At 54.4% G+C, this 14,979-nt stretch overlaps 2 protein-coding genes and 1 long non-coding RNA gene across 6 annotated transcripts in view; 2 read left to right on the top strand and 1 right to left on the bottom strand.

The window, feature by feature from the left end:
• Positions 1 to 1,319, top strand: part of Nisch (nischarin) — a 35,899-nt gene extending 34,580 nt beyond the window's left edge. For 2 of the 3 annotated variants that reach the window (XM_017316116.1, XM_017316115.2), the window contains one exon: positions 69 to 1,317. In XM_017316116.1, the coding sequence (XP_017171605.1) occupies positions 69 to 679 (611 nt within the window). In that variant the 3' untranslated portion in view covers positions 680 to 1,317. Of the gene's footprint in view, positions 1 to 68 lie in introns of all 3 variants that reach the window. The other variant, NM_022656.2, reaches the window with a different exon arrangement.
• A 2,276-nt stretch (positions 1,320 to 3,595) lies between these two features.
• Positions 3,596 to 14,979, top strand: part of Stab1 (stabilin 1) — a 29,635-nt gene continuing 18,251 nt past the window's right edge. The window contains exons 1-20 of one of the 2 annotated variants that reach the window (XR_001781097.1): positions 3,596 to 3,835; positions 8,313 to 8,449; positions 8,780 to 8,895; positions 9,120 to 9,205; positions 9,271 to 9,340; positions 9,703 to 9,798; positions 10,026 to 10,136; positions 10,346 to 10,542; positions 10,778 to 10,908; positions 11,041 to 11,168; positions 11,356 to 11,450; positions 11,617 to 11,751; positions 11,894 to 12,031; positions 12,183 to 12,245; positions 12,499 to 12,612; positions 12,697 to 12,750; positions 12,928 to 13,008; positions 13,247 to 13,405; positions 14,500 to 14,562; positions 14,781 to 14,876. Coding sequence is in view for 1 of the 2 variants with exons in the window: in NM_138672.2 (NP_619613.2) it covers positions 3,755 to 3,835; positions 8,313 to 8,449; positions 8,780 to 8,895; positions 9,120 to 9,205; positions 9,271 to 9,340; positions 9,703 to 9,798; positions 10,026 to 10,136; positions 10,346 to 10,542; positions 10,778 to 10,908; positions 11,041 to 11,168; positions 11,356 to 11,450; positions 11,617 to 11,751; positions 11,894 to 12,031; positions 12,183 to 12,245; positions 12,499 to 12,612; positions 12,697 to 12,750; positions 12,928 to 13,008; positions 13,247 to 13,405; positions 14,500 to 14,562; positions 14,781 to 14,876 (2,151 nt within the window). In the remaining variant the exon portion in view is untranslated. The remainder of the gene's footprint in view (positions 3,836 to 8,312; positions 8,450 to 8,779; positions 8,896 to 9,119; positions 9,206 to 9,270; positions 9,341 to 9,702; positions 9,799 to 10,025; positions 10,137 to 10,345; positions 10,543 to 10,777; positions 10,909 to 11,040; positions 11,169 to 11,355; positions 11,451 to 11,616; positions 11,752 to 11,893; positions 12,032 to 12,182; positions 12,246 to 12,498; positions 12,613 to 12,696; positions 12,751 to 12,927; positions 13,009 to 13,246; positions 13,406 to 14,499; positions 14,563 to 14,780; positions 14,877 to 14,979) is intronic. The other variant, NM_138672.2, reaches the window with a different exon arrangement.
• Positions 10,830 to 11,512, bottom strand: Gm52148 (predicted gene, 52148). Its single transcript, NR_168521.1, has 2 exons — positions 11,381 to 11,512; positions 10,830 to 11,137 (listed from the first exon to the last, which is right to left on the bottom strand). It is a non-coding gene; the product is annotated as a predicted gene, 52148 (long non-coding RNA).

Genomic DNA, 14,979 nt, shown 5'->3' with positions numbered 1-14,979 from the left:
GGCTGCTGTTTCTTTTGACTGCACCACAGGCCAGCTCAGGCCACACCCTGGTGTTTCTCTTCCTGCAGGGAAAATGGAGAACTATGAGCTGATCCATTCCAGCCGCGTCAAGTTCACCTACCCCAGTGAGGAAGAGGTTGGGGACCTGACCTATATTGTCGCACAGAAGATGGCTGATCCTGCAAAGAATCCAGCCCTCAGCATCTTACTGTACATCCAGGCCTTCCAGGTGGTCACACCACACCTTGGGCGGGGCAGGGGCCCACTGCGCCCTAAGACGCTGCTCCTGACCAGCGCCGAGATCTTCCTCCTGGATGAGGACTACATCCACTATCCATTGCCTGAATTTGCCAAAGAGCCACCGCAGAGGGACAGATACCGGCTAGACGATGGCCGCCGGGTCCGGGATTTGGACCGGGTGCTCATGGGCTACTATCCCTACCCACAGGCCCTCACTCTTGTTTTTGATGACACACAGGGTCACGACCTCATGGGGAGTGTCACCCTGGACCACTTTGGGGAGATGCCAGGTGGTCCTGGCAGGGTTGGCCAGGGCCGAGAGGTACAGTGGCAGGTGTTTGTCCCCAGTGCCGAGAGCCGAGAAAAGCTCATCTCACTGCTCGCACGACAGTGGGAAGCTCTTTGTGGCAGGGAGCTGCCTGTGGAGCTCACTGGCTAGTGCACGCCATAGCAGCCCTGGCCTCCTGCCATGCCCAGCCTAGCCTGGTGCCCGTGAAGGCAGGGAAGCGGCCTTCTGCGTTCTTTTTAAGGTCTTTCTCCTCTCCCTTGGTTCCTACATTGATTGCCCGTGGCCCCCACACATGTGACCAGCTCCCACAGAGACTGTGAACATGTGTGATCAGTTAATCCTAACGCTGGGAAGACATATGCCAGCCCCACCAGAGCGTCCTTGTGCTGTTAGCGTCCCTTGTGTCGCCTGCCTCTGAAGTGGCATGGTCAGACGCGCCAGCATTGTTTTGTCTGTGATTGATGCTGTTGTTAGCGTGGCGCTGTGGACCTGATAACCCCCACGTCCTTTTCTGAAGTGTTAAGTCCAGTCCTTCGTTGCTGTTTGCTGTCATTGTGGGCGTGCCGCTGCTAATTACAAAGCTGGTAGCAGAGTACACAGGCAAGCTCCCACGTTGTGGGCTTTTCCAAAATGGAGGCCTCCTCAAGTCCAGAGCAGAGGAGGCCCTATGGGGAGTTCCCAGGTCATGGGTCCAAGAGGAGCCAGTACAGGGGACCTAGAGCTGCCAGCACCAAGTATAATTCCTGTTGCCTACGTTCTCTATTCTAATAAAATGGAGTTTGACACAACATGAGTCTTCAAGGTTATAGAGAACTGGGGTCCCAAAAGGGCTTCAACCAAAGGAATGGTCAGCAGGGGGAGATTGGAGACAAGAAGAGAGAGAAGGAGGGGAAGGTGGGAGGGTCCCCAGAGCAGAGCAATGCTGAGCTGTGGTCAAACCTGGGGTCTAGGTAAACAATAGAAACCATCTTCAGCTGGAAGTGGTGGCGTACACCTTAGTTCCAGCACTCAGGAGGCAGACTCAGGTGGATCTCTGGGTTCAAGGCCAGCCTGAGTTCCTTCCAGGACAGCCAAGGCTATATCTGTCTCAAAACAAAACCAAAGAACAACTTCATTTTATCCCTTCCTTGTCTGTTCCACACCGGTGTCAGTCCAGATGGTACTCCTGTCCTTTCTCAGCTAACAGTACTCCAGGAGAGACAAAAATGAACTATTAAAGAGCAGTGCCAGCTGATTGCCAGTGCCAGAGGGGCTGAAATCAGGCCCTGGGCTGCCCCAAAGCCTGGTGTCAGGTCAAAAAAGTGCTCTGAACCGTGATTAATGGAAAAAAAAACCCAGGCCGAGTTTATCTGAACAAAGAAAATCTACTTCTTTAATCAGGCAGCCCTGAGGACAGCAGCCAGAAAGACTAGCCGAGGCAACATTTAGAGGAGACAGAAAGGACTTAGTTGGCCAGTTGACGACAAAGCCTGTGGCGCGTAACTGAAGCCCATGCTGCAGCCCAGACCCATGCGTCTGCTTTGTGAGGCACAGCAAGAGATTTTAGTCCAAACCAATTAGCTTCACCATCAGAGACCACACCTACCTGGGAGAAGGGAAGAGCACACAGACATATACCATATACCTCTACCGTATACCTTTACCATATATATACACCCATAGCATATACCCTTGCAGTTAATTTACTGGAATAGAAAAGCCCCAGTTGGCCAAGAAGCAAAGTAGAAGGCTGGGCATGGTGGCATACGCCTTTAATCCCAGCACTTAGGAGGCAGAGGCAGGCGAATTTCTGAGTTCAAGGCCAGCCTGGTCTACACAGAGAAACCCTGTCTCGAAAAAACAAAAAGAAGCAAAGTAGAAAGGGAAAATGTACGGACACGTGGGAAGGAAAGAGTCCAGCAAAGGGGCAGAGGCCCTCCCTAAAGCTGTAGCCTGACTGAGAGTTTCTTCCCCAATAGGGCAGCCTTGTCCAGCCTCGGTGGGAAAAGATGCACCTTATCTTGCAGAGACTTGATGTCCCAGGAGGGCCCCATGCTCTCAGAGGAAAAGGGGAAGTGGGACGGGGAGGGATTCTGTGAGGGGGACCAGGCAGCATTTGAGATGTAAATAAATAGATATGGGCGGTGGTGATGCACATCTTTAATCACAGCACTTAGAAGGCAGAGGCAGGTGGATTTCTTGAGTTCAAGGCCAACCTGGTCTACAGAGTGAGTTCCAGGACAGCCAGGGCTACACAGAGAAACCCTGTCTCGAAAAAACAACAACAAACAAAACAACAACACTAACAACAGCAACAAGCCCAGCAACAAAACCCTTAAGTCTTATTAAATGGTGACTGAGAGATCTGCACACATGTTCTTGGGTGTGGTTTTTTTTTTTTTAAACACTATTTTTAATGAAACCTCAGTTTTATTTCATACCCGCCAGTTCTGAATTCTTTCCTGCTTTGAATCCATGAATCCTGGGTTTGCCTGAGTGGAGGTCCCTAAAAGATTAAAGGAACCCCCCAGACTGTGCTCGGTGGCTCTACCCAGTCACTACAGACTTCAGGGCCAAGTGAGGGACGTCACAGACACCCACCCACCCACCACAAGCATAGAGGACTGAAGTGCAATGGAACCTGGGCTGTGGCTGCAGAGTTAGGGGTGGGCTCAGGAAGGCCATGAGGCTGGTAGGGGAGACCAGTCTGAGGGGCTAGCATGGTGTTTCCACCTCTACTGGTGTCTGACGGAAAGACTGAGGCAGCTCACCTGGGGGCCAGCCAGCCCAGGGGCTGTCCAACAACCTCCTAGGCACCAGAACCCCGAAGCTTCTGAATGAAAAAGCCAGCTTGACAGATGCAGGGAAAATTATTTATTGGTGCTTAAATTTGCTTTAGAATCTCCCCTAGACCCCAGGCAGGTGGCTAATGGTGGGTCTGGACCTCTAGACTATGGTGCCAGGGAGCAGCGTCCTGGGCCAGGAAGCCCTGAACAGGGCCCAGGTCGTCCATGTGGGGGTCACTGGCCAGCGTCTTCCCTTCCGCCTGCAGGCTGCTGATACGCAGGAGGAAATCCTGGTGGGTTCCTGTGGGGGTGAGCTGACGGATAGCTTTTAAAGCGGCTGCTCACCCACCCTGTCCTGCCTCCTTCCTCATGCCTGCCTCTTGGAGTTCACTCGCTGCCTGCCGCTGCTGCAATCACTGTCCCCACACTACTTTTGTCTCAGACAGCAGACCTGCCTGCTATGGCAGAGCCCCGAACCCTCCTTCTGCTCTGTGTCCTGGTCCTCTGCCTGTCAGACTCCAGCTTCATCCGAGGGCAGACGGTGAGTGGGAGCCAGGGTCAGGGAACAGGGAGGGACCATGATAGTTTGTGTATGGATGTGTTGGGGTGGGGGTATCAAAGCAGCTGGTACCTGTCTGAGCTCCCTGGGGGCCCAGGGACCCAGACTATTGTTCCACCTCCCCAGGCTGAAGTCTACGGCTGTTCTACCTGAAGCTTAAAGGCTTCAGCAATTTTTCCCCTCTAACTCTGTCGGGCTAGCTGGTCATGTACTCTGGGCAGTCATCCTGGGTTGCCTAGCTTATGAGTGAACAGGGACAGAGCCAGCCCCATCCTCCTGGCCTTCTTTCCCAGACTGAGACCATAGTCTATGCGGCCCTCACCTGGGGCTTTTAAATGTGATCGTTACCTATCCTCCGGGAACTATAAACCAAGGGGCTCAATCAGAACTTGGCCACCAATATGCCCGTGGCCAGCCCCAAGCCTGTGTGGAACAGACGAGATCCATTGGACAGACAGCAACCAACAACAATGTTCTTAAGTCTCAGAGAGGCCCCTGAACGTGGCCCCTTCAGTCTTTATAGTCTTTAGCAAGCTTGTTTGTTTCTCCTGTTCGAAATCCCAGGCCCGAGGAGGAGAGCCGCAAGCTGTTCCCTCTGGAGCCATAGTTGGGACCACAGCCTGCGATTCTTACTCAGGACTGCCATTCCCCACCCAGTGTGCTGAGAACACAGGGCCTCGTGAGTGGTTGTAGCATGGCTCCGGAGGCCAAGAGGGCCTGTCCCTAGGTCTCCCCAGCTCAGAATTGCTGCGTGAGCTTTGGGGAGAGCTTCCCACAAGTGTGGAGACTGAGTTTTGGATCTGTATCTGGGCAAAGGAGCTTCCCTCGTGAAACCGAGTTCACCTTCATCTTAGGCAGCTTCCGAGGCTCCCGTGGCAGAGAGAGGGGATCCACCACCAGGCAGCCATGGGGGCTTGGTCCCGTGGGAAGGGGATTTCATGGCCAGGCCAGGGCTGGGTGGAGCAGGTGGGACATCAGGATAAACATGATGGAAAACCACAAGATCCAGGTTGTGCCAAGCTGGAAAAGCACCTTGCCACCCGTGTCCTGGGCAATGGGGACAGAGGTCAGTGAGAAATCTCAGCTCCGAGACCTGCTGTAGTTCCAGACAGTTCTAAGTCTGTCATTCTGAGACTGAAGCCCAGCCAGCCTGGGCCAGGGACGAGGTCCTGAGGTCCTTGTGGGTAGGGATGTAGCCATGCTGTCCTTACTTTCCCCTCACAGTCCCTCATCCTGTATGACCTGGGACACAAGCTGCAGCTGCTAGGAACGTAGCCTCAGAGGGAAGAGAGGACCCCTGAGTCGACAGCCAGCACAGGTGGCATTAGGACTTGGCATAGCAGGCTCCGGCAGCAGATGCAAGGAGATCTGCCTGTGGGAGGGTCTTAGCATGTGTCCGTCCATCTGCCCGGGGACGACTTTGTGTCGAGGACAAGCCTGGGGATCCACAGCCACAGCACAAAAACAGGGGCATTGGCTAGCACCCAGCTTTGTCCCCACCTCCCCACCCCCTGCTCTGATCCAGAGGAGAGGAGAGAGAGGCAGCTCACGGGGCCCTTCGGCTCTTTGGGGATTTAGATTCTAGGTGGTCAACCCAGAGACTCCCCAGGAACTTGCTTCCAGCTCGGGGGAGTTTTCTTCACCTTGCTACTGAGCTGCATGGTTCATGTCTCCACAGTTTTCCCAGCTCCCACACACAGAGAAAGCAGACGAGGCAAACTCAGCTTCGTGCTGAGCACCCTGCCAGGTCGTAAGGTGCTCCCAGGAAGCAGACCTCTGAGTCAGCTGAGGCCTCTCCAGCCTCATCCCACCCAGCTGCATCCCCAGCGGGAACGTGAGCTCCGTCTGGTGCCACTGGTGGGCAGATGAGTGCCTTGTCTCACTCGGGTGTGGTCCCCGGAGAGAGAGGTGCTGATTCGGCAGTTGGCTTATCCATCCATCACTACTGGCACACAGGCTTACAAAGCTCCAGCTTCCTCCTGGTCCTCCCTCCCTCTGAAGAACAGTTCTCAACTCACCCTGAGCATTACCCAATCCTGGCCAACCATCCTAGGGGCCCAACCAGAGTGGTAACTGGACTTTAATTTCTGCCTAGGCAAAGGGCTTTGAGGGGGGCCCACTGTCAGCCAAGGATGTTCCCCAAACCTGAAACTGAGTTGCTCAATTTCCTAGACATGTCCTGGCTCTGCAAAGAGGAGCTTCGGCATGACAAATCCAAACATAACATCATCTAGACCTGAGGTTTTGCTGAGTAACTTCCCTCTTTGTCAAGCATGAGGCCATGAGCGGAAAAGGCAAAAATCACAGTAGCAGAGAGGTGGGGGCCGGGGGCAGGGGGGTGGGGGGGCTTTGTACGCTCCACTCCACTGGAAAGTGTTTTCCTTTCTCTCTGGCTTTGGGAAGCTGCTCACCTGTAACTCATTTTAGGGAAGGGGTGTTCTGGAGGCACCAGTTTACAGTGTGGTCAGCATTTTCAAGATAAGAACATGTTTTTCTCCAAGCCATTCCCCCATCAGCGTGTATCTCCCTCTCAGCCCATTCTCTCACAACTATAGGCTCAGTCTGCGCGCTCCGGGGTATAGCACTGTGACCCAGAAGGTGGTCCCAGTGGAAAACTGGTGGGCGTCGTTTCAGGCCACTGAATGGGGCTGCAGGATGGAGGCAGGCAGGAGCTCTTCAAACCTTCTACTCCCTCCAGCATGCTGTTGTTTCCTCGGCTGCCCTCGAGGAATGCCCTCCTTCCTCACCCCCCCTCAGTTCTCCACAACAGTGGTCAGGCAGGCATCTCTCTAAATCACTCACTGAAGCAAATGCAGTAGCCCACACTTGTAACAGGTGAAGGTAGGAGGATCAGAAACTCAAAGCCAGCCTGGGGCTATGTGAGACACACAGTATAAACATGTATCAAAGCTTTAAACAAAATAATAAAATAAATTTAACAGACAGTGGTGGCACACGCCTTTAATCCCAGCACTCAGAAGGCAGGCACAGGTAGATCTCTGAGTTCAAAGCCAGACTGGTCTACAGAGTGAGTTTCAGGACAACCAGGGCAACACAAAGAAACCCTATCTTGAAAAGAAACAAATGCATTTTAAAACAACTCATTAACTGAGTCCTGAAGGTGCACCAGCTGGGCCTCACCCAAGCTTGGCCCTCTGTTGTCAGCCTGGCCCGCAGCCACTCTCCAATCTCCTGCAGGCTACCCTGCAGGTCACACAGGGGCATTAGTTCCCTCCTTCTCGAGTCTTGGTTCTACTGCTGCCCTTCAGCCAGAGCACTGACCCTGGCCAACTCTCCTACAACCTTCAGGTCCAAATCATGAGAGTAGTTTCTGTTGCTAAGGTGACAGAACCTAGAGATCAACTGGGAAGGGAGTCTCAATGAAGGATTGCCTAGATCAGGTTGGCCTGTGGGTGTGTTTATGGAAGATGGTGTTGATTCTGTTAGTGGTGCCCACTGTGGATGGCACCATTCCCTACACAGGGGGTCCTGGGCTGTCTAAATGTACAGAGTATTAGCTGAACACTGAGAAGTATGCTTTTGCTTCTCTCTTTTTTAAAAGAATGATTTATTTATTTGTATATGAGTACACTGTAGCTGTCTTCAGACACATCAGAAGAGGGTATTGGGTTTCATTGCAGATGGTTGTGAGCCACCATGTGGTTGCTGGGAATTGAACTCAGGGCCTCTGGAAAAGGAGTCAGTGCTCTTAACTGCTGCGTCATCTCTCCAGCCCCATGCTTTTATTTCTCTCTGCTTGGCTGTGGACGTGGTACCAGGAGCTGTTTTAAGTCCCTGTCACTTCCTACAATGATGGACTGTGACCTGGAGTTGTGAGCTTAAAATAAGCTCTCCTCCTCTAAGTTGCATTTTTTCAGGGTATTTTATCACAGCAACAGAAATGAAATGAAAACATCCTAGGTCCTGTAAACCGCCCCCCACCCGCCCTACCCCCGCTGTCCCCATTGCCTGTTATCACCCGGGTGCTGGTTCCCTATCTGGAGGTGGCGCCTTGGGCCAGCACTGCCATGGGGCTTTTTCAGCAGTGGCTCCCAGCCCTAACATGGCAGGCCAGACCTTCTGCTTCGAGCTGGTGCTTGGCGGAAAGCCTGTGTTTTGTCCTAGTGTGACAGGTTGAGTATGAAATCACTGTACCCCTGTACACAGTGTGAGGCTTGTGACGTGTCTGTTTGGACCAAGAAGGCAGGGAGCTCTTATCCCTGCTTTACACCCTGTCCCTGTGACAGTTTGGGACTTCAAGCTCCTCCCCTTAGATGGAAATGATTCCTCTGGAGAAAGAGAAAACCTGAAGGCTTTCAGCCACAGACATGGGGACAGGAGGTGACAACGAGGTTTCCTAGGACCTTCCCTGGCCTTGCTCATTCCCACTGAACTGAAGGGAAACTGTGCAGTTGGTATAGACTCAGGCCCCTCACTGTGCATTTTGCCTATGTCCCAGGTACGGTCTAAACGTTGCGACATCCACACCAAGTTTGTCACTCACACACCCTGTACGGCGTGTGCAGCTATCAGGAGGCAACTATGTCCCTGGGGCTGGTCTCGGAATTTCCCAGAGAAGATACTTCTGGACTGCCGGTATGGCTCCACTCGCTTCTTTACACTTTCCGGAGGGTGGCGGGGAACCCAGAGGGCAGCGGGGGACCCAGAGAAACCTCACCGACCTCCAGGTGGGAGCAAACAAAGTATCCGGTAACCCACAAACCTGCTGTGTCCTACAGAGCAGTAGGCTCAGGAAAAGAGGAGGAAGGGTGTTTAACAAGGCACCTACTGTGTGCTGGGCCCTGGGCTCAGCTCTGGGTTAGTTGGAGAGGAGGAGAGAGATGGGTAGATTCCTGGAATTCAGTGTGAGGAGGGTGACGGCCACAAGTGCCCACCACCCCACGGCCTGCCTACCCTCTCTCCTAGCTATGAGTTGCAGCTCAGGGGCGCCGCGATATCCTTAAGTGGCTGCAGCCAGGAATGCTGGAAGGATGTGGTTCAGAAGGCCTGCTGCCCCGGCTACTGGGGATCCCAGTGCTTTGGTATGGATGGACGAGGCTGCTTGCCCTGCCCCAGTCACCCTATGCCCCAGCTCCCAATCCTCATCTGAGGGGCACCCACATTGCCCTCAACCTTCTTCAACCAGTGACTACTCATTGAGAGCCTTGAGGGAATGGCTCCCTAGCCTTGGCTGCCCTGGGGGAGGGGCTGGAGGAGAGGTAAAGGAAGCATTCTGGGAAAAAAGCTGAGCTTTTGGGGTCCACAGAGTGCCCTGGTGGTCCGGCGACACCGTGTAGTGGCCACGGGACCTGCCTGGATGGCATAGAAGGAAACGGGACCTGTGTGTGCCAGGTAAGGGTTGGGTAGGGATGAGGTGGGGGTGTCAGGGGAACCCCACTGACTTACTGCATTAACAGGAAAACTTCAGCGGTTCAGTCTGCCAGGAGTGCCGAGACCCCAACAGATTTGGGCCTGACTGCCAATCAGGTGAACTTGCAGGGCCTCTGGGCATAGCCAATCCTGTCTGTCTCTGCAGACCTCTCCTAAATCTTCAGTCTTGCCTTTCCCTCCTGGGATGTTGGCCTTCAGTCCTGCCCTGAGGCTTTTGCATATGGGAGTCTCAGAAGCCTCCTCCAGGAAGCCCTTCGTGATGCCCCTCTTCCTATTTCTATTCATTTCTATTCCCTCACTCCCTCTGGGATTTCCCCTTCTGCTGTGATCTTTTATCAGAGCTCTGGTCTCTCAAGGTTATTTGTACATTGTAAACATGCAGAGGGCAGGAAGGTGATGCCCCTGTATGTACCTTGGTGAGTCTGCGGGTTCACGTGCCCTTGTATGTTCCCTCTCAGTGTGCAACTGCGTACATGGCGTGTGTAGCCATGGGCCACGGGGAGATGGAAGCTGCCGGTGTTTTGCTGGGTATACTGGCCCCCACTGTGACCAAGGTAAGCAGTGCTGCCTGGGGCAGCAGGTTCTAGGTGGCTTGAGGAGGGGAGGACAACTGGGTGACAGATAGGGTCCGAGTCTCAGGAGGACCTGGGCCAGATTTCCGCTGTCTGGAAGCTCAGAGAGGTGAGGTGGCTGCCTTGGAGTCACACAGCAAGCAGGGCAGAGTGCTTTGTGCCCCTCCCCAACCCTGGGGCTGAGCCTTCACTATAATCTCTCTGCTTAGAGCTCCCAGTCTGCCAGAGTCTGAAATGCCCCCAGAATTCCCAGTGCTCTGCAGAGGCACCCACCTGCAAGTGCCTGCCCGGATACACTCAGCAAGACAATGTTTGTCTTGGTAAGCATGCGATCTGGGGGCAGGGGACTTCAATTTGGAGAGCAGAGTGGGTGGCAGGGACTGGGAGGGCGTTTGCAGTCCGGCCACTTACACAGAAAGAAAACGCTTCCTACAAGGGAGAGGGCTTATGATCACTCTGGTGGAAACCATGAAGGGGAGAGGGCTCCTGGGGCTTACTCAGCTCACTCGGGTTCTCTCTGCCCTGGCAGCTCCTGACCCCTGCCAGCCATCTGCTTGCTCCCCACTGGCCCGATGCTCAGTGACTCCCCAGGGGCAGGCTCAGTGCCAGTGCCCAGAGAATTACCACGGAGATGGGAAAGTGTGTCTGCCCCGGGACCCTTGCCTCACCAACTTTGGTGGCTGCCCCAGCAACTCTACCTTCTGCCTGTACCGTGGGCCAGGCAAGGTGAGCGAGGTCACCTGCTTCTCAAGCCACTCACTCACTCTGGCTGTGGGACCCTAGGCACGTCCCGGGTTGTCTGTACACCTCAGATGCCCCATTTATAAGATGTGAGGAGGACTCCAACCCTGGTCTTGGGGAAGGGGTGGCAGGGCTGTGTGAGGGAGGCATATGGCAGCAGTTTCCTTGTGTTCTCACTGAGGGATGTCCCATCCTCCCCTTCCTCTGCCGTTGCTCCCAGGCCACCTGTATGTGCCGACCAGGTATGACAAGCATTAACAACAACGCTTCTGAGGGGTGCCATGTCTCCTGCAAACCACATTCCTGCGACAGATCAGCTACCTGTCAGGTGACCCCTGACAGAAAGACCAGGTGGGCACAGAGCAGGGTGGGTGGAGTGGGCAGTGTGTGCCTCCACTCAGGACCTGGTGGGAAGGACTTGGCAGGTGGTGGGATCAAGGGGACCGTCCATCCTTCCCCTGACCGGTCTCTCTGGGTCTCCAGCTGCGTGTGCAAAAACGACGAGGTGGGTGACGGTCATGCCTGCTATGGACATCTACTCCATGAGGTTCGGAGGGCCAATCAGAATGGCCTGGTGTTCCTGCGGTTAAGAGCAGCCATTGCCATGCTGGGTGTGTGCCTCTGCCCCGTACCCACAGAACTGGGAGGGAGACCTAGCCTCAGCAGAGATTCTAGTTTCTTTGCCCAAGAATTGGGTGCGGCCGGGATGGAGGTGGGGACTGGTCCCATGCTAGCCATCTAGACCCATCGCCTCAGGGCTCCCGTCTGAATTCTGACTCCACCCCTCTCCATCCACAGAGCAGGGCTGCCAGGAGATTCTTACCACGTCGGGGCCATTCACCGTTCTGGTGCCATCCATGTTCTCTGTCTCCTCTGTCTCCAGTAACATGAATGTAGGTCCCATCTGATAGTAGGTCATGAACTCCCTGTTCATGATCCTTCCCTTTGAGACTGTGGTCGGCAAAGCCTCTTGCCCTCTCTGTGACTCAGGCAGGGGAAGTACAAAGAGGGTTGGCCTGTTCGGGCTTTACCCAACACCCCACCCCTGTGTGTCTGCAGGCGACGCTGGCTCAGCAGCTCTGCCGACAGCATGTCATCGCAGGGGAGCACATGCTGGAGAATGCAGGGCCCCCAAGCACACGCAGGTGGTGGACGCTGGCTGGCCAGGAGGTCACCATCACTTTCAAAAACATGGTATGAACGGGATCTCAGACTGGGGCCAGAGGAGTGGCAGGCAGAGGACGACACGGCCGGGATGAATGTGTACTGAGGGGGTGGGGAGCTGTGGAGCAGAAGGTTTGGCCCGTGGGACATAGTCCAGTGTCTATCTCATCAGAGATATGCCTACAAGTACGAAGATCAGCCCCAGCAGTTCAGCATCCACAAGGCCAACTACATCGCAGCTAATGGGGTCTTCCATACGGTCACTGCTCTACGATGGCAGCTTCCACCCCCACTTCCAGGGGACTCCAAGGTGAGCCAATGACCTCTTCTCCACTTTGTGCTTTAGGGAATGTCTCAGTGTGTTCAGGCCAGGTATGAGACGGCTCTGGCTTGCAGAGGCTAGGCTCCTCCTCCTGGGGCAGACGCCACCTCATCCTGTCCTGGGGCTCTTATACTTACAGAAAACTGTTGGCCAGATACTTGCTTCTACAGAAGTTTTCACACGGTTTGAAACGATCCTGGAGGTGAGCTTGGGAAAAGGAGTTCTACCTAGCTGGACATCCAGACCACAACAGCTCACTGCCCCAGAATCTGCCCACCCACCTTCCTAAAGCCCCCGCCCCCATCACCATCCCTGAGGCTTTACAGGGGCATGGACCAATGCAGTGCCCATGTCTCCCACTTAACCAGTGGGAGCTCCCTGTTGGCTGATGGCAGTAGGAACCAGGTAGGGCTCTGAGGCAGGAATCTGTCTAATCCTACATTCTGCTGCCACAGAACTGTGGGCTGCCATCTATCCTGGATGGGCCTGGGCCCTTCACAGTCTTTGCCCCGAGCAACGAAGCTGTGGACAGCCTGCGAGATGGCCGACTGATCTACCTTTTCACAGCAGTAAGTTCTATGGGGCTATGGGGCTGCGGGCTGGGGCTATCAGGGCTCCCCCATCAACCTCCAGGGGCTGACTTCTCCCCTCAGGGCCTTTCCAAACTTCAGGAGCTGGTACGGTACCACATCTACAACCATGGTCAGGTGAGAGGGTGTCCCATCCCCTTCATGGTGTCCTCTGTTTCAAAGGCCACTACAGGTTCTGATCTTTCTGGGGACCTCATTTCCTTATCCTCTCCTCTTCACTTCTGAGAGTCACTGTGTAGCACCTGAACGAGGTGTGGCCAGTGCTCAGCCTAAAACCACTGTCTCCTGCCTCAGCTGACAGTTGAGAAGCTCATCTCTAAAGGACGTGTCCTCACCATGGCCAACCAGGTCCTGACTGTGAATATCTCTGAGGAGGTGAGGTCTGTGGGCAGCTGGGCACATGGGTCGGTGCTGGAGCCACTGGCCTTACTCATGTCTGTTGGTATGATCTGAATACCATGGTGGGCAGGACACTTGATGAAGCCCCAGCTAGGCTAGGAAAGTGGACTTAGGTCCCACAGTATGAGCTAAAGCCATAGTAGACAGAAACAGAAGAGCAAGGGCCTTCTGAAGCCTGCTGGGATGGAGATGGCATGTGGGGTCTGTGTTGCAGGGACGCATCCTGCTGGGACCGGAGGGCATCCCTGTGCGGAGGGTCGATGTGCCGGCTGCCAACGGTGTGATCCACATGCTGGAAGGCATCCTGCTGCCCCCCACCATTTTGCCTATCTTACCTAAGCACTGTGATGAAGAGCAGCACCAGACTGTGCTGGTGAGCCCTGCATGGAACCCACCCTCCACCCTGTACCAAGACCCTGTCCCTAGAATGTGGGCAGGGGACAACACTGTCGTGTTGTAGTCCCAGAATATTCGGGACTAGATGATGTGTTTGTAAAAAGATAAAGAGGGGCTGGAGAGATGGCTCAGGGGTTAAGAGCACTGGTTGCTCTTCTGAAAGTCCTGAGTTCAAATTCCAGCAACCACATGGTGGCTCACAACCATCCGTAATGAGATCTGACTCGCTCTTCTGGAGTGTCTGAAGACAGCTACTGTGTACTTATATATAATAAATAAATAAATCTTTAAAAATAAAAAAATAGAAAGATAAAGAGAAATCGAATATGTTCTATGGATGTGTAGTCAGGTATGGGGAAGGGGGTGTCTCAGTGGGCATCCGTTCCCCTGATGGACCAGCCACATGATGGTATAGTATAGAATAGAGTTTATCCAGGGCATGGGGAAGGGAGCTAAGAGGGTAAGAGAGTACAGAGGCAGAGAGAGAGTAGAGAAGTAGAGGCCGGCCATGACCACATGGCAAGAGGGGGAAGGAGATAGGGAAGGGAGGGGGAAAAGGGAGAGCCCGAGAGGTCAAGAGGGAAGCAAGAGTAAGGGAGAAGCAAGAGAGAGAGAAGAGGGACAAGCAGCCCCTTTTATAGTGGGTCAGGCCTACCTGGCTGCTGCCAGGTAACTGAGGTGGAGTTCAGAAGGAACGCCAACACTAGGTAATGCAGAGACAGAGGCTTGGTTTGACTCACAGTTCTGAAAGCACAGTGCAGAGGCAGTTCAGCGCTCACTGAGGGAGGGTCTTGTGGCACAAGAGCAGTTAGGCATAGGCGAGAAGACCACAGTGAAGGAAGGGTGTCCTGGCTTGTCCCATCAGAGCCTGCTGTGGTGACTAGTGCACCCGTGCATTCAGAAAGCCTGAGAACCACCTGCCTCTTACAGGCTCCTTGCAGCACCTTTCCTGGTCTCTCTCTACCTGGCTCCTTCTCCTCCCTCATGTCTTTGCTTCATATCTCCATCTCAAGATTGTTGAATCTCTCTGACCCTCCTCCCCCTCCCTCTGTCCTGCTCTGTTCTTCCTAGGGTTCTTGTGTGGATTGCCAAGCCTTGAACACCAGTGTATGCCCCCCAAACAGCGTGAAAATGGTGAGCACCCCAGCCCGGCCCTCAGAGATGGATCCCTTTTGCCAGACTCTCAAGCATACCCAGGTTGCGGTGGGGAGTAGGAGCAGAGAGGGCTGGACCACACCTAGGGGCTCAGCATGCCCCAGCCCTGCCCTGGGTGGGAGAATGGGATCAGGGCTGCCTGGCAAAGGCCGGTCCAGCATCCTCTCTGCTGACTGGCCTTGTGTGGCACGTCCTAGGATATCTTCCCCAAGGAGTGCGTTTATATCCACGACCCAAATGGGCTCAACGTTCTGAAGAAAGGCTGTGCTGACTACTGCAACCAGACCATCACAGTGAGCCTGGGCTGGCGTGTGACACTTGGGACTCTGGGCATTTCCTTGTTGTCTGGGGCTCCCAAGCTGGGTTGAGGAGGCCTCCCTTCCCAGGCATTCCTTC

Source organism: Mus musculus, chromosome 14 (assembly GCF_000001635.26).
Source record: "Mus musculus strain C57BL/6J chromosome 14, GRCm38.p6 C57BL/6J".
Taxonomy (NCBI): domain Eukaryota; kingdom Metazoa; phylum Chordata; class Mammalia; order Rodentia; family Muridae; genus Mus; species Mus musculus.
Note: the sequence above shows the minus strand (reverse complement) of the source record. Positions and strands in the feature narration are given on the sequence as shown.